The sequence below is a fragment of the Physella acuta genome, unplaced genomic scaffold, assembly GCF_028476545.2.
Source record: "Physella acuta isolate Inbredline_101_S28 unplaced genomic scaffold, ASM2847654v3 ptg000801l, whole genome shotgun sequence".
NCBI classification, from domain to species: Eukaryota; Metazoa; Mollusca; class Gastropoda; family Physidae; genus Physella; species Physella acuta.
Genome location: NW_026732319.1, coordinates 78749 through 97500, shown reverse-complemented (window position 1 = coordinate 97500; position 18752 = coordinate 78749). Strand labels below are relative to the sequence as shown.

General features: G+C 37.2%; 1 protein-coding gene across 4 annotated transcripts; it reads left to right on the top strand.

Moving 5' to 3' along the window:
- The first annotated feature begins 815 nt into the window (after positions 1–815).
- Positions 816–17423, top strand: LOC131951145 (carboxypeptidase D-like). Of its 4 annotated transcripts, none has more exons than XM_059313435.1 (8): positions 816–868; positions 9241–9492; positions 10050–10311; positions 12080–12267; positions 13641–13797; positions 14326–14468; positions 15376–15542; positions 17286–17423. In XM_059313435.1, exons 1-8 carry the CDS (start codon positions 854–856, stop codon positions 17389–17391), a joined length of 1290 nt encoding a protein of 429 aa, XP_059169418.1. In that variant the 5' UTR covers positions 816–853; the 3' UTR covers positions 17392–17423. The 4 variants fall into 4 exon arrangements, with proteins under 4 accessions (XP_059169418.1, XP_059169421.1, XP_059169419.1 ...); XM_059313438.1 differs by lacking the exon at positions 816–868 and adding an exon at positions 9003–9068; XM_059313436.1 differs by lacking the exon at positions 816–868 and adding an exon at positions 9013–9063.
- Positions 17424–18752: the final 1329 nt, after the last annotated feature.

The window sequence follows — 18752 nt, the reverse complement described above, 5'->3', positions numbered from 1 at the left end:
GAACCGCAACTCTCTGGCGGTTCAAACTTGGGACTTCTAGGGTTAGCCATCATAATCCCTCCCACCCGACCACGAAATCCATTTTTCACTATGTTTAAAATACTTTTCGGCGAGTTTAAACAGTATCATTGATTTATTTATGTCGAGGAAGTTGAGATTTAGGATGATTATACATACTGGTGTCCGATAATGGAATCTTCTTCTGAAAAAAGTGGTGTTGGGTTGTTAGTAGTATTGTAATCTCTACTAATTTTATGGTTAGAAATTAGGGTTAGGTGTATGGTAGGACCAGTGTTGGGTTTAGGGTTAGGGACAGGGTTAGTATTGACATTAGCCAGCCATGTGTGTATTTAGTTAACTACCAGTAACCTAACAACCCTTTTTTAAAAAAGATTCCATTATCGGACACAGTTGTAAAAATTCTCCCGAGATCTGTAATACACAAGGAAGTCAACAATCACAACCGACATACTAGACACATTTACCTTCATTTCTAAATACGAATTTAAAAACTTGCCAAAAACCGAATATCAATAGAATCCAATTTTTAAATAGAAATATATAAAGGTGACCTACTTTGTTATTCTTGTCAATATGTCATTTATTAACACAGGAGAATGTGTACTCTGCTTGAAGCATGAACGAAACAGCACAGGTAAACACGTCTAGCATTTCTAGTCGTCACTATAAGACAGGGGACACAACAAGAAAACACAACACTCCAATAAAGATGGCGTGAATTGTTTACATCGGGTGTGTCAAGGGTTCGGGTCAATGGGCACGTCATGGGTTTCCTAGTGTCTTTTTATAAGCAGTCTGCCTGTTTACATGCTAGCGCTCTGTTTATGTTTGCATGCTATTTATCAAGGTATTATGTAGTCTGTATAATTATATGTTGTCTATCTATTTACATACTGTCTGTTTGTTTCTATGTTTATTTTACCATTTCACCCTTTTACCCTTTTCTGTCTGCTTCATGCTGCGTAGTTTAATTCTGTAAGTCTATTTTTATGCAGTATTTTTCCACGCAGTTGGTTTTTATGTTGTTCGTTTTATGCCGTAAGCATGTATATATATATAAATATATATATATATATATATATATATATATATATATATATATATATATATATATATATATATATATATACGTGTGTGTGTGTGTGTCAGTGAATATATGTATGTACGTACGTATGTACGTTTGTGTGTCTTAGAACGATGGTTCCATTTCCTCTTTCTCCCCCTCCACTCAACAACAATAAAAATAACACGATCACAGCTATGCTAAACCTTATACAAGCATTGGATCAAAGAAATACATTTCAAGCCTGTGTTCCACTACACTATTTATTAAAAAAAAATATTAAGGGGGCAGAAAAAGAAAAATTTATTTCGCCTTTAAAAAGCTTTTAAAAAGAGTTATTCCCCTTCCACGGATTTTTTTTTTTTTTTTTTTTTTTTTTTTTTTTTTTTTTTTTTTTTTTTTTTTTTTTTTGCTAAAATAAAAACCAAACTATTTTATTTAAAATAATATAGCTTTTTTTAAAATTCATTTTCCATTGTAGTAAAATAAATGTGTGATTTTTTTTTTAAATCATGTAATAAGATTTTATAATGTAACTTTCCATTAAGCGAATAAAGGTTAAATTGTGTGAGAAATATTTTCAAAACTAGCCATCAAATTTTTAAATTTTTTTGTACAAAATGACCCAAACATACTACACACTGATATCGAGTCTAGATCAAGACCAGAGTTTCTCCCAGCACCCCTCCCCCCCCCCCCCCCCCCCTCGCCGAACGAAATTTGGTCGTATTCAGGGAATTTCGATACATGCATGACTTATGATAACGAGTAAATGATTTTATAATAATATATAATGTTTTGCAAAAATCATGGTTAAACAATGTTTCTTCTTGAGCTAGAAAAAAAGAAGCATTTTAAAGGGGTAGATGGATAAAACCAAAATAGATTGATACTTATCTACAGTAGATGTCTAATAGTTGTCAGTGTAGTAATAATTATCTTGTGAATAAACCTCATTTAAAATAGACCATCATTACACGACTTAATTAGAACAACCAATGACTAAAAATACCACTTAGTGTTTATAAAAAGTTGGTTTCTCTTAATCAGATATCGATTTACTCGTGGCAGAGATCTGCTAAATGTAATCAATGGACACCAGTGAGTTGACTGGTTTTTTTTATGATCTTACTAGGCATACTGCCTAGCTTCGCTTAGGTTTTCAAAAAAGTTGAGAAATTGAATGATTAATTAATAGGCGAATGGCTGTTATATTAAATGTCTAAATTTATACAGTGGGGTACTTTTTTAGTACCCATAAATTGATAGAATATTCGCAACTTATTACTCGCAAGGTTATTAGAACTGAAAGGGCTTTCATAAAAATTATCAATCAAATATTATATTAAATTACTTTTGCAATTAATTTTACAATTACAATACAATACAAAACTTAATTTATAACACAATATCCATTTAAAACAATGCTATACTTTATGATTTTTGTTTTTTCTTAAAAAGAGTATACAAAATATTAAAAAATTGTTACATTAAAAAGTTACCTCCCCTGCTCATAGACCAATTGACCAAATTTCGTATAATGAGAATTTCACTCGCAGTCATTTTTAGCCCTCTTCCAGGGCTTTAATGCTGACCAACAGGTTTTCCATACGGCCCATCTATCTATAGAGGTGTATGCAAAAAATTAGCCAGTTATACAAAGAGTAAGTACCCTAAAATTTGCGTAGAAATTACCCAGTTTTCCCCATAAAATACAAAGATTATATAGGGAAATACAACTGGTCAGTTTTGACGCCTTTACGAAGTTTTCCCAGATATGCCTAGTTTTTTGTGACACCCCTAGGTGTTCTTCTACCACCTCACAAAATATCAAGGGGGTCGTCGGAGGAAAATTTTTTTCGTAATAGAGCTCATATAAAGAGAATTTCACTCGCGGTCACGTTTTAGCCCTCGTCGAGGGCTTTGAGTGTAACCGACAGTTTTCCCTAAAGGTCAAGCCATTGACCTAGGAGCATGCAAAAAATTAGCCAGATATACTGAGCTTAAGTACCCTTAAGTCTGCGTTGAAATGACCCTCTGTTTTTCCCATAAAATACAAAGATTATATAGGGAAATACAACTGGTCAGTTTTGACCGCTTTACGAAGTTTTCCCAGATATGCCGAGTTTTTTGTGACACCCCTAGGTGTTCTTCTACCACCTCACAAAATATCAAGGGGGGTCGTCGGAGGAAATTTTTTTTCGTAATAGAGCTCATATAAAGAGAATTTCACTCGCGGTCACTTTTTAGCCCTCGTCGAGGGCTTTGAGTGTAACCGACAGTTTTCCCTAAAGGTCAAGCCATTGACCTAGGAGCATGCAAAAAATTAGCCAGATATACTGAGCTTAAGTACCCTAAAGTCTGCGTTGAAATGACCCTCTGTTTTTCCCATAAAATACAAAGATTAAATAGGGAAATACAACTGGTCAGTTTTGACCGCTTTACGAAGTTTTCCCAGATATGCCGAGTTTTTTGTGACACCCCTAGGTGTTCTCCTACCACCTCACAAAATATCAAGGGGGGTCGTCGGAGGAAAATTTTTTTCGTAATAGAGCTCATATAAAGAGAATTTCACTCGCGGTCACGTTTTAGCCCTCGTCGAGGGCTTTGAGTGTAACCGACAGTTTTCCCTAAAGGTCAAGCCATTGACCTAGGAGCATGCAAAAAATTAGCCAGATATACTGAGCTTAAGTACCCTAAAGTCTGCGTTGAAATGACCCTCTGTTTTTCCCATAAAATACAAAGATTATATAGGGAAATACAACTGGTCAGTTTTGACCGCTTTACGAAGTTTTCCCAGATATGCCGAGTTTTTTGTGACACCCCTAGGTGTTCTTCTACCACCTCACAAAATATCAAGGGGGGTCGTCGGAGGAAATTTTTTTTCGTAATAGAGCTCATATAAAGAGAATTTCACTCGCGGTCACTTTTTAGCCCTCGTCGAGGGCTTTGAGTGTAACCGACAGTTTTCCCTAAAGGTCAAGCCATTGACCTAGGAGCATGCAAAAAATTAGCCAGATATACTGAGCTTAAGTACCCTAAAGTCTGCGTTGAAATGACCCTCTGTTTTTCCCATAAAATACAAAGATTATATAGGGAAATACAACTGGTCAGTTTTGACCGCTTTACGAAGTTTTCCCAGATATGCCGAGTTTTTTGTGACACCTTTAGGTGTTCTTCTACCACCTCACAAAATATCAAGGGGGGTCGTCGGAGGAAAATTTTTTTCGTAATAGAGCTCATATAAAGAGAATTTCACTCGCGGTCACTTTTTAGCCCTCGTCGAGGGCTTTGAGTGTAACCGACAGTTTTCCCTAAAGGTCAAGCCATTGACCTAGGAGCATGCAAAAAATTAGCCAGATATACTGAGCTTAAGTACCCTAAAGTCTGCGTTGAAATGACCCTCTGTTTTTCCCATAAAATACAAAGATTAAATAGGGAAATACAACTGGTCAGTTTTGACCGCTTTACGAAGTTTTCCCAGATATGCCGAGTTTTTTGTGACACCCCTAGGTGTTCTCCTACCACCTCACAAAATATCAAGGGGGGTCGTCGGAGGAAAATTTTTTTCGTAATAGAGCTCATATAAAGAGAATTTCACTCGCGGTCACGTTTTAGCCCTCGTCGAGGGCTTTGAGTGTAACCGACAGTTTTCCCTAAAGGTCAAGCCATTGACCTAGGAGCATGCAAAAAATTAGCCAGATATACTGAGCTTAAGTACCCTAAAGTCTGCGTTGAAATGACCCTCTGTTTTTCCCATAAAATACAAAGATTATATAGGGAAATACAACTGGTCAGTTTTGACCGCTTTACGAAGTTTTCCCAGATATGCCGAGTTTTTTGTGACACCCCTAGGTGTTCTTCTACCACCTCACAAAATATCAAGGGGGGTCGTCGGAGGAAATTTTTTTTCGTAATAGAGCTCATATAAAGAGAATTTCACTCGCGGTCACTTTTTAGCCCTCGTCGAGGGCTTTGAGTGTAACCGACAGTTTTCCCTAAAGGTCAAGCCATTGACCTAGGAGCATGCAAAAAATTAGCCAGATATACTGAGCTTAAGTACCCTAAAGTCTGCGTTGAAATGACCCTCTGTTTTTCCCATAAAATACAAAGATTATATAGGGAAATACAACTGGTCAGTTTTGACCGCTTTACGAAGTTTTCCCAGATATGCCGAGTTTTTTGTGACACCTTTAGGTGTTCTTCTACCACCTCACAAAATATCAAGTGGGGTCGTCGGAGGAAAATTTTTTTCGTAATAGAGCTCATATAAAGAGAATTTCACTCGCGGTCACTTTTTAGCCCTCGTCGAGGGCTTTGAGTGTAACCGACAGTTTTCCCTAAAGGTCAAGCCATTGACCTAGGAGCATGCAAAAAATTAGCCAGATATACTGAGCTTAAGTACCCTAAAGTCTGCGTTGAAATGACCCTCTGTTTTTCCCATAAAATACAAAGATTATATAGGGAAATACAACTGGTCAGTTTTGACCGCTTTACGAAGTTTTCCCAGATATGCCGAGTTTTTTGTGACACCCCAAGGTGTTCTCCTACCACCTCAGAAAATTTCAAGGGGGGTCGTCGGAGGAATTTTTTTTTCGTAATAGAGCTCATATAAAGAGAATTTCACTCGCGGTCACTTTTTAGCCCTCGTCGAGGGCTTTGAGTGTAACCGACAGTTTTCCCTAAAGGTCAAGCCATTGACCTAGGAGCATGCAAAAAATTAGCCAGATATACTGAGCTTAAGTACCCTAAAGTCTGCGTTGAAATGACCCTCTGTTTTTCCCATAAAATACAAAGATTATATAGGGAAATACAACTGGTCAGTTTTGACCGCTTTACGAAGTTTTCCCAGAAATGCCGAGTTTTTTGTGACACCCCAAGGTGTTCTCCTACCACCTCAGAAAATTTCAAGGGGGGTCGTCGGAGGAATTTTTTTTTCGTAATAGAGCTCATATAAAGAGAATTTCACTCGCGGTCACTTTTTAGCCCTCGTCGAGTGCTTTGAGTGTAACCGACAGTTTTCCCTAAAGGTCAAGCCATTGTTCTAGGAGCATGCAAAAAATTAGCCAGATATACTGAGCTTAAGTACCCTAAAGTCTGCGTTGAAATGACCCTCTTTTTTTCCCATAAAATACAAAGATTATATAGGGAAATACAACTGGTCAGTTTTGACCGCTTTACGAAGTTTTCCCAGATATGCCGAGTTTTTTGTGACACCCCTAGGTGTTCTTCTACTACCTCACAAAATATCAAGGGGGGTCGTCGGAGGAATTTTTTTTTCGTAATAGAGCTCATATAAAGAGAATTTCACTCGCGGTCACATTTTAGCCCTCGTCGAGGGCTTTGAGTGTAACCGACAGTTTTCCCTAAAGGTCAAGCCATTGACCTAGGAGCATGCAAAAAATTAGCCAGATATACTGAGCTTAAGTACCCTAAAGTCTGCGTTGAAATGACCCTCTGTTTTTCCCATAAAATACAAAGATTATATAGGGAAATACAACTGGTCAGTTTTGACCGCTTTACGAAGTTTTCCCAGAAATGCCGAGTTTTTTGTGACACCCCAAGGTGTTCTCCTACCACCTCAGAAAATTTCAAGGGGGGTCGTCGGAGGAATTTTTTTTTCGTAATAGAGCTCATATAAAGAGAATTTCACTCGCGGTCACATTTTAGCCCTCGTCGAGTGCTTTGAGTGTAACCGACAGTTTTCCCTAAAGGTCAAGCCATTTACCTATAAGCATGCCAAAACTGAGCCACATGTAAAGAGAGTAAGTGCCATAAAATCCGTTTTGAAATGACCCTCTGTTTTCCCCATAAAATACAAAGATTATATAGGGAAATACGACTGGTCAGTTTTGACCCATTTCCCGATTTTTCCCGGACATGGCGAGTTTTTTGTGACACCCCAAGGCGTTCTCCTACCACCTCACAAAATATCAAGGGGGGTCGTCGGAGGAAATTTTTTTTCGTAATAGAGCTCATATAAAGAGAATTTCACTCGCGGTCACTTTTTAGCCCTCGTCGAAGGCTTTGAGTAAGACCGACAGGTCTGCCCTACGGTCAAGCCATTTACCTATAAACATGCCAAAAATTAGCCAGATGTAAACAGGGTAAGTGCCCTAAAATCCGTTTTGAAATGACCCTCTGTTTTTCCCATAAAATACAAAGATTATATAGGGAAATACGACTGGTCAGTTTTGACCAATTTCCCGATTTTTCCCGGACATGGCGAGTTTTTTGTGACACCCCAAGGCGTTCTCCTACCACCACACAAAATTTCAAGGGGGGTCGTCTGAGGAAATTTTTTTTCGTAATATAGCCCATATCAGGCGCCGGTCAGTCGAGGTCAGTTTTGACCCCTTCTCCGTAGACTTTTCGGCCAACCGTCACCGGCCTTCGTGTTCTATTGCCCGATGGCACCATCGTGCCAAATTTGACGCGCCTGCGGCGCCGGGAAGTGCCCTATCGGGCACTTGACCACTTTGCTTTATATATATAGATACATACGAAGTAGCCTATAGAGAAAGTCTTGTAATCGTGCAGACAAAAAAATCGAGATTTTTGCAAATCTCGACATTTTACACCTCACTGAGTCGGAAAAACATAGTTTTGCAATCTTGTCCGTATGTCTGTGTGTGTGTGTATGTGTGTCTGTCTGTGTGTGTTTGTCCGTAAACACAATAACTTGAGTACCGTTACAGCTAATTTGATGAAATTTCATATATAAATATTATATCAAAATCGTAGGTCCGTATCAACTTTTGAGCGATTTTCGATAACCGGAAGTGAAACTTTTTCTACTTTAAATTTTTCAAAAGCCTATAACTTGAAACCTATTGCAGATAGATAAATGAAAATTCACATGTAAGTAAAAGATTTACTTCTCCTCCTTCTGTCAAGTTTCCGTTGACCAGAAGTAGTAATATACGCTATTTCCGATTTCTCAAACAACGTATGTGAATTTATAAAGTACTAATATTATTCCGCACTATTATGCACATTTTATTAGGCGTTCACTTGGTGTGCAATTCTTTTTCTACGAGATTTCATTCTATTTTAAAAAGTTTAAGTATTTAAAATCGATTAAAAATCATGTCTATATCCTGAGTTACCATCCCCTATTGTTTCATATAACAATATACGATATAGTTTAAGGGAGATCACTCCCGGTTTATTTATTTGACAATGTGTTATATTTCTTAATACGTGCTTTATTTTAAGGAGATCAGTTAAATTTCAGAGCATTTCTCTCGTTTAATCTTGGTCAAATAAAAGTGTTGTTAAAGGTTACTTAAATTACATCAAACTGTATTCGTGATTTTAACCCAAATCGTTATAAACACAACGTGTATCATATAACGAATAACAAATCTCTGGTTTCACAAACTATACATTCAAATTACGCAACAAAATATCTAATTAGTTAATTAGTCGGTGACAGAGCTCAAAAATGTATTCCCCCATCACACCACAGACTGTCATAATTACATTTGGAATTTCGGGGAACAAAGGTCATTGGGCAATTACCTCGGATGCCAGTGAGTTAATTAAGAACGTGTCTTACCTATACGTCATGTTGCTATTTTTCTTACACCTGTGTAATTAATTTAATGAAGCTTCGTTACAACAGTTACCTAATTAGGTTCAGTGGCGTGGCTAGGTCGGGTGTCACCCGGTGCGGCACTGCGTGGTGCCCCCCCCCCCCCCCAAGAAACAAAATATATATCTATATATCTACATAAATTACTAAATTTGTACTTAAAATTATAAATCGGACAGGCAAAAAAGCATTTTTCTTCTGAATTTTTTTTTTCTTTGGGTCACCCCCCTAAAGGGTGTCAGCCGGTGCAGCCCGCACCCCCCCCCCCCCTCCGCCACACCCTTGCTACGCCTTTGATTAGGTTTGATTCAAACAGTAAAAAGACAATTTGTGTAGGCCGTCAGTTTCAGAAGAAGTATACACCGTGACAGCATTTATGGTGGTGAAGTTAATAATAGTTTTGTTTTGTTTTTTTAAACAGCTTATATGTTACTTTGTGTAATTACTAGTATCTATATCCAATGCGGATGGATTAGTCGTTTGGTAGAATACTGTTAAAATACTGTTCAACTTATTATATTTCTAGAATTATCGTGTAATTTATGTGCTTTTTTCAAAGGAGATGAGGTATTTCACCAGTAGAATCAAGATGAGCTGGGTCATTTTTCTAATCGCTGCCGTCTGTGCCTTGACCACTGTCCAGTCTGCGAATGTGTCCGAGAGAGCGACCCCGACTATCTCCACGGACAAGTACCACAACTACAAGGACTTGCAGGCGCTCCTCCGTCGGCTGGTCTCAAACTACCCCAATCTGGCTCGTGTCTATCACATCGGCGAGTCCGTGGGTGGGAGAAACTTGTCCGTTATTCAGGTTCGTTTCTCAGAAATGTGTTCATTTTTAAGGTTACTTTTGTCAGAAAGTTGTCCATTGGGCCCATTTAACTTAACGTTGTCCTTTCTTTAATTTCTTTTTGAATTAAAACTGTTCGTTATTCTGGCTAGTTTTTCAGAAAATGTTCGTTTATAAAGTTCTTTTCATATAAGTAGAGTTCACATGTTTCTGCGAAGTCGGCATATGAAGGGATAGTGTGGTCAGCACTCATATTTCGGTGAGTGATTAACGTACACTCAAGGCTTTCTTACAGCACTCCATGCGGCGTGCTGGGCGGTAGTTTAGGTAAACCAGTGCCTCGATGAATATGATAAACGTGCAGGTATTGTTTACAATTAAATGACGCAGTTTTATTAAACAAGGTCATACGTCAAAGAATATAGTATGTTAATGCATTGATGAAACTCTGCTAATATATTTCTTCAGACTTTATCCTAACACCGCGGCAACGCGCGAGGAAGGGAACGCTAGTTGAATATAAATTAAAATATATTTTGACTTAGTATTTATGTCACATTACGTTTCTGTGGTAACAGATATCTGACCGAGTGAACGTGAGGGAGGTCGGTGAACCCAGGTTCAAATACATCGGCAACATCCACGGCAACGAGGCTGTGGGCAGGGAGGTCATCCTGTACCTGGCCCAGTACCTGCTCTACAACTACGGCACTGACCCCAGGGTGACCCAGCTGGTGGACACGACGGACATCCACCTGATGCCGACCATGAATCCTGACGGGTTCGAGATCTCGAGGGAAGGGGATTGTGACAGCATATTGGGGCGTAGCAACAAGAACGGTAACTCTGCCGTCTTTGTAAAATAAACACTAGCTATTAACGCATAGAGAGTTACGTTGTTTTTTTTTTTTTACTTTCTCGTATATACGAAGTATAGAGAAAGTCTTGTAATAGTGCAAAAAAAAAAACGAGATTTTTTGCAAATCTCGACGTTTTACACCTCACTGATACGGAAAAACATAATTTTGCAATCTTGACCGTATGTCTGTGTGTGTGTGTGTCTTTGTGTGTGTGTTTATAAACACGATAACTTGAGTACCGTTACAGCTAGGTTAATGAAATTTCATGTATAAGTATTTTATCAAAATCGTAGATCCCTATCAACTTTTGAGCGATTTCCGATAAACGAAAGTGGTACTTTTTCTACTTTATATTTTTCAAAAGCCTATAACTTGAGTACTACTTCAGATAGATAAATGAAATTTCACATGTAAGTAAAAGATCTAATTCTGTACCTTCTGTTAAAATTGGAGTAATTTCCGTTCACCGGAAGTACTAATATACGCTATTTCCGATTTCTCAAAAACTAATGTAAATTTATAAAGTACTAATAATATTCCGCACTATTATGCACATTTTATTTGGCGTTCACTGGTGGGCAATTATTTTTTCTACGAGATTTTATTCTATTTTAAAAAGTTTAAGTATTTAAAATAAACTAAAATTCATGTCTATATCCCGAGTTCCCATCCCCTGTTTTTTTATATAAGAATATTCTAGAAAGTTTAGGGGAGATCACTCCCGGTTTATTTCTGGTGGTAAAAGAATATAAGCTATAATGCGATGAGAGATTTATGTAAAAAGTGTGCTAGAAATATAATGAGCCTGTACGGTTGTCATTTCTCCCCCCCCCTCTCTATACCCCCACCCACACCCCCCCCCTACACACACACACCTTCGAAGAAAAAGACCCGCTGAGGATATATAATTTCAATTAACTTTTTAAAATAAGTATTTGAAGTATACATTATCCTAGACCCTACTTTCATGCTGATTAGACGGATGAATGAAGTGTCTTTTCCAGTTCAACTTTTATCAACATCCAATTCACCAATATCTTTTGAATACGACGGTTATCAATTTTGATTTATAATATTTGAACCCCACGTTTTTAAAAACAAAATGCAGTCAAGATTGTCATTTACAAAAGTTTGCAAGGAGGAACACCTGCGTTGTTGCATAATATATTTTATAACCTTTAAAATGTTAAAAATTACAAACACTGTTTTAATATTCTAAAATCTAAACACACTTTTACTAGTCGACATTTTGTTAACTCGACATTTTGTTAACTCGACATTTTGTTAACTCGACATTTTGTTAACTCGACGTTTTGTTAACTCGACGTTTGTTAACTCGACATTTTTTTAACTCGACGTTTTGTTAACTCGACGTTTTGTTAACTCGACGTTTTGTTAACTCGACGTTTTGTTAACTCGACGTTTTGTTAACTCGACATTTTGTTAACTCGACGTTTTGTTAACTCGACGTTTTGTTAACTCGACAAATTTTTTAACTCGACGTTTTGTTAACTCGACGTTTTGTTAACTCGACGTTTTGTTAACTCGACATTTTGCTAACTCGACATTTTGTTAACTCGACATTTTGTTAACTCGACGTTTTGTTAACTCGACATTTTGTTAACTCGACGTTTTGTTAACTCGACATTTTGCTAACTCGACATTTTGTTAACTCGACATTTTGTTAACTCGACGTTTTGTTAACAGTACCCAAGAAACGCTAACTCCATTCTATACTTTATCCCCAGGTCTTGACCTGAACCGGAATTTTCCGGCTCTTCGCTGGAAAAACAGCATCATCCAGCCCGAGACTCAGGCCGTCATGGACTGGATCAAATCCCAACCAAACTTTGTCCTTTCCGCCACCCTTCACGGGGGTTCGCTAGTTGCTAACTACCCCTTCGATGACCACAAGTATCAACTAATTACTCCATCAGTAAATAACTTATTGTTGTTTTTTTCTTCTTTTTTTAAATAACGTTGTTTTTTTAAGTAACGTTTTTTTTAAATAACTTTTTTTTAAATAAAGTTTTTTTTTTAAATTTAAAAAAAAAAGTTTTTTTTAAATATAGTTTTTTAAATAACGTTTTTTTTTAAAAAAAAAATAACGTTTTTTTTTTTAATAACATTGTTTAAAATAACGAGGACTAAAAAGAAAATGCAAATATAGAAATGGTTTAAAGGGATTAAAAAGAGCTCTTTTTTTCATTTTTTTAAATAACGTTTTTTTTTAAATTAAGTTTTTTAAATAACGTTTTTTTTTTAAAAAATAACGTTTTTTTTTAAAATAACATTTTTTTAAATAACGAGGACTAAAAAGAAAATGCAAATATAGAAATGGTTTAAAGGTATTAAAAAGTAAAAAGAGCTATTTTTTCATTTCTTCGTGGCTATTTGTGTCTAGGTCAATATTTGGGATTTCTTTCGTAGTTCGCATTTGTTACGGACATGGTTTTTTTAGCCAGTTTTCGTAAAAGAAAGTGTTATAAGTCGTTGACACTAAAGTAGCAAGAATGCAAACTACTCACTCAAATCCACAAACTGATACTTTTAAAAAATCTATCTAGCAACTCTAAACATCGATAGAGTTAAGCGCTCTTTACAATTACGATGGAAGTAAGGATTAAGAAATTGATAATGTTAAGACCAGAGAAAAAAAATGTGACTTATCTTTATGATACAGATTTATCTCACTAACATTGCCGTTATACAAAATACATTTATTGATGTATTTGTGTGTTTTTAGAATACACGAAGATACCACTGCCACAAAATACATGTATTAATGTATTTGTCTGTTTTACCATACACGAAGATACTACTGCCATAAAATACATGTATTGATGTATTTGTCTGTTTTTACCATACACGAAGATACTACTGCCACAAAATACATGTATTGATGTATTTGTCTGTTTTTACCATACACAAAGATAATACTGCCGTAAAATACATGTATTGATGTATTTGTCTGTTTTTACCATACACGAAGATACCACTGCCACAAAATACATGTATTGATGTATTTGTCTGTTTTTACCATGCACGAAGATACTACTGCCACAAAATACATGTATTGATGTATTTGTCTGTTTTTACCATACACGAATAAACCACTGCAAAAATAGCATTGAAATATGTGCTGGTAATTTTAATCAGGCTTTTGTTAAATATTTATTGATATAATGTGCTGTTAAAAACTATAACAGTTAAGATATTTGTTGATATAATGTGCAGGTAAACACTATACAGTTAAGATAATTGCTGATGTAATGTGTGTGTAAAAAAAAAAACTTCCTCTTCCCACAGTACGTATACTCTGCTTCACCTGATGATAACACGTTCAAATCTCTAGCCCGTTCCTATGCCAACGCCCATCCCACTATGAACCGCGGCAAACAGTGTAATGGCGAATATGATTTTCCAGGGGGGATAACCAACGGTGCTTATTGGTACAGTATTAAGGGTAAGTTAACGTCACATCCAAGGGCAGTAACACGATTTGTTGAGTGATACGCTGTGACTAGTATTCATCTTCACTCAAGCGATGATAGCTTTCCTTTAGAGTTGTTAGAAAAAACAACAAGTTTTGTCAAACCAGATGCGGTTTACGATCGGGCGGCACGCAATGCTACACCTGAATACATATCAACATCTGATCTTGTCTTTATGTTATTTACTACGTGGCATGCAAGACCACCGCTAGTCTGCTAACCCGAAGGTTGCTAGTTCGAACCCGAGTTTAAGCCAGTAGAGGGTCCCTGAGTTCATCCAGCTCTGATGGGTACCTAACTCATGTTAGGGAAAGTAAACACGGCTGGGCAAAGTGCTGACCACATCTTCTTTTCATATGCCGAGGTTAAGAAGCATAAGAACTCGACTTCATCTGCCCATTGGATCGTAAGGTCTAAATAGGATTCTCAACTTTTTACTTAAGCAAATCTACAACTACCTACACATCGACACCTAACCATGTCATTTTGTTATTCGCCAGGTGGCATGCAAGACTACAACTACCTACACAGCAACACCTTTGACATCACCCTGGAGATCTCATGCTGCAAGTACCCGTCCAGGAGAAACTTAACCTCGCTCTGGAATGTCAACAGAGACGCTCTCCTCACCTATATAGAGCAGGTAGGCGGCAGTTTCTTCCAGGCATCTTGCCCCCGCCCCCCCCCCCCCCCCCCCGAAAATCTCAAGCGCCCCCCCCCCCCCCCGGAGAAAAAATCTCTGGAAGAAACACTGGTAGGCGGTGGCAGAAGGTTGAGACAATTGTGAAAGAATAAATGATGAGATTACATCGACAAAAGGGGCTTTAAAAGTAGCATGGAAAACAACTATTAATCAAATAAATGAAATATGGCAAAACAAAAGTGTAGTAACATAAAGCACAATAGAAATTTTTTTTTTTTTAATTTTCAAAATTTTGTACGGTGAATTACCGTTAAATTCTCAATTTAAGGTTATTTCACCGTATTGTAAACATTTTAAAATTAAAAAAAAATTATGTATCTAGAATGTTTTCTGTTATAAAGACTTGCCCGCTGACTCTGTTAGAGTTAGTAAAAGGAAGATCATTGATTATACGATCAATATAAAATTTATGTTAGGTTTCGAGTCTGGAAACCTCCACTAACGGTTGTTGTTGTTTTCAAGATGGCCGTCGTTGTCACGGAAACCATATTTTTAGAAAAAGTCCATGATGCCTTCACACAATTCCCTTATGTAGCCTATTCTAACTTTTTCTATATATATACAAAAATAAAAATTTAAAAAAAAAACTTATTAATTAATTAAGAAGTTGTTCTATTTCCTAGCCCACAATTTAAAACGAATTTAGAGCTAGGTTTTTATGGTTAGGGTTGGTGTAATTCCACTTTACAGTAGATTAAAAATAGGTTATAAAGTTAAAATTCGTATTATTTTCCTTAGTTGTTCTCGGTATAACGAATAATACTAGCAAATTCTCTAACAGTCAATGAATATTAAACTAACATAGAGTAACTTATGGAAGTTTTAATGAATATTATTGTTCATGAAGACACATATGGGAGTGAAAGGCGTCATCAAGACAAGCAAGGGTGCTCCAATAACTAACGCTCAGGTGCGTGTGTCTGGCATCAATCACGTGATGACCACGTCAGATCTTGGAGAATACTGGAGACTTCTGATACCAGGCACTTACAATATCACCTACAGTGTTGCTAGGTAGGTGAAGAAGAACGCTAGATGGTATATAACAGATGTATTGATAGGAGATGTGTGATTAAGTGTGTTGATAGGTGATGTGGGATTAAGTGTGTTGATAGGTGATGTGTGATTAAGTGTGTCGATAGGTGATGTGTGATTAAATTTGTTGATTGGTGATGTGTGATTAAGTGTGTTGATAGGTGATGTGTGATTAAGTGTGTTGATTGGTGATGTGTGATTAAGTGTGTTGATTGGTGATGTGTGATTAAGTGTGTTGATTGGTGATGTGTGATTAAGTGTGTTGATTGGTGATGTGTGATTAAGTGTGTTGATTGGTGATGTGTGATTAAGTGTGTTGATTGGTGATGTGTGATTAAGTGTGTTGATAGGTGATGTGTGATTAAGTGTGTTGATTGGTGATGTGTGATTAAGTGTGTTGATTGGTGATGTGTGATTAAGTGTGTTGATAGGTAATGTGTGATTAAGTGTGTTGATTGGTGATGTGTGATTAAGTGGTTGATAGGTGATGTGTGATTAAGTGTGTTGATAGGTGATGTGTGATTAAGTGTGTTGATTGGTGATGTGTGATTAATTGTGTTGATTGGTGATGTGTGATTAAGTGTGTTGATAGGTGATGTGTGATTAAGTGTGTTGATAGGTAATATGTGATTACGTGTGTTGATTGGTGATGTGTGATTAAGTGTGTTGATTGGTGATGTGTGATTAAGTGTGTTGATTGGTGATGTGTGATTAAGTGTGTTGATAGGTGATGTGTGATTAAGTGTGTTGATAGGTGATGTGTGATTAAGTGTGTTGATAGGTGATGTGTGATTAAGTGTGTTGATAGGTGATGTGTGATTAAGTGTGTTGATTGGTGATGTGTGATTAAGTGTGTTGATAGGTGATGTGTGATTAAGTGTGTTGATAGGTGATGTGTGATTAAGTGTGTTGATTGGTGATGTGTGATTAAGTGTGTTGATAGGTGATGTGTGATTAAGTGTGTTGATTGGTGATGTGTGATTAAGTGTGTTGATAGGTGATGTGTGATTAAGTGTGTTGATTGGTGATGTGTGATTAAGTGTGTTGATTGGTGATGTGTGATTAAGTGTGTTGATTGGTGATGTGTGATTAAGTGTGTTGATAGGTGATGTGTGATTAAGTGTGTTGATTGGTGATGTGTGATTAAATGTGTTGATTGGTGATGTGTGTCCAGGTGCGTTTGATGTGATGTGTAAAAGGTGTGGCCTGATCGTATTGGATGGGTCCGGCTAAACTTTGAATATATGGCAATTATTCAAGTGAGTTAGGATTAGGGCGTGTGTTATGTTTATGATCTTCTGGCACTGCAGTGGTAGCAGAAGTCTTGGTGTGTTAGCGCTGAAACTTGGATCAGTATACAGGTGTAGCTTGAAGTATAGGAATTCCAGGGACATATGTACCCGGGCGCCGACCTTAGGGGGCGCGAAAATGGGTTGGAAAAATAAATTGAAAGGTAGAGGGGATGCAAATTCAAAGCTTGAGGGGGGTGCAAATCGAAATCATGAGGGGGGGGGGGGGTTGCAAACCGAAAAGTTTGTCCCCGGTCGCCGGGAAGGGTCGCTACGCCTCTGGTCAGTTCTCGAATAAATACCATTACGCCGTATAATCAACAGCTTGCGGCAAGACACTGGTACTGAGTGTTATCCACATATGTTGATGTATGTGATACAATTCCTAACTCATGTTCTATCCATCTGTTCTCACATAGATATTCTCTCACAGGTATAAATCAGCTAAAACACAAGTCACAGTTCGACCTGGTTCACCTGTGGTACTCAACGTGACCTTTGACACCTCCACTAAACACGGAACCGTCAACGAGGTCTAAAACCAACTTTTTACAAAATAAATTGAAATTGCTTATTAAGTTTTCGTCCTTTTATTTAGCTTTTAATCCCTGCTGTTATTATATTAAAATAATAAATTGATCCGAAATGATAAATTCTAAATGGGACAGTTTGGTTTAGTTTAAGAGTGCTCGCTTGGTAGCCCGCGGTTAGAGGGGGGGGGGGGGGGATGGTGCACTTGAAATTTTGGAAGGGGGGGGGGCTCAAAAATTACGGAGTGGGCAGGCGGAACCTGGTTCAAGAATATATTTTCTATATAAATTATATATTGTTTCTGTTTAATCCGTGGAGGGGTGGATTATCGAGGCCCGATAAATTATCCACCGGTTTAACAACTGCCCACATCCAAAACTAGCCTTCACCTGAACTACACATCTGAGAGGCGTTGTGTTTTTAATGTAAGAGTTATCTGCCCGCACACAATCATACTTTGTAGACCACACGAGCTTAGCAGAACTGATAAGCATTCATGATTCTATTAGATCATAGTCATACAAAAATAATAGTTAACATGCTTATCTTCTGACGGAAATGAAAGTTGATATTAATACAATTAATACTTTAATTGTAATAAGTAGTAAAGTATGCTGGATGGCATGGTCGAATGGTAGAGCTAACGACTGCTCGAGTTTGGATTCCAGTCTCTAGATTTAGAACTCTCTGAGTCTACTCAGCTCTGGTGAGTACCTGACTCACCTTACGGAAACTAAGACGGTTGGACATGGTGTTGATAACATTTTTACTCTGTAAGCTGAGGTATTGAAACAGATGAACTCTACACATTCTGACCCTATGATCCTGGGCATGAACTGGAAAATATAATTATAAGCATAGTATATGTAGGCTAAAATTAATGTTCTATAGACAAGGTAGTTGACCTTGCAGAACAAGAAACAATCTTAAAATATCAGGTGAACAAAATTAGTTTAAGTGAGATCGATCATCTGTTGATGTAAGTACAATGCATACACACCTTCATAGAAATATGTTCTCCACTGTAATGGCGGTGTCAGACCCTATGGGAAAAGACCTCCTCTCTCAGTGTACAATACACGCGAAGAACAATAAAAAGAAGTCAAAGAGATATTTAGGTCAAAGTTAGTGATCAGATGACAATGCTTATCTAAACGAGAGCGACGATTACAAAGAAATTGAATTCGAATAGTGCACGAAAAAAACAAAACCAATGATTTTAAGTTAGGAAACAGATGAGCGAGTCTTTGTTTATTTTCTTTATAATTCAACTTCGATTATTTTATTTATCTTACAAAATTTCCAGATCTTAGAGAATACTGGAGACTTCTGACACCAGGCACTTACAACATCAGATACAGTGCTGAGG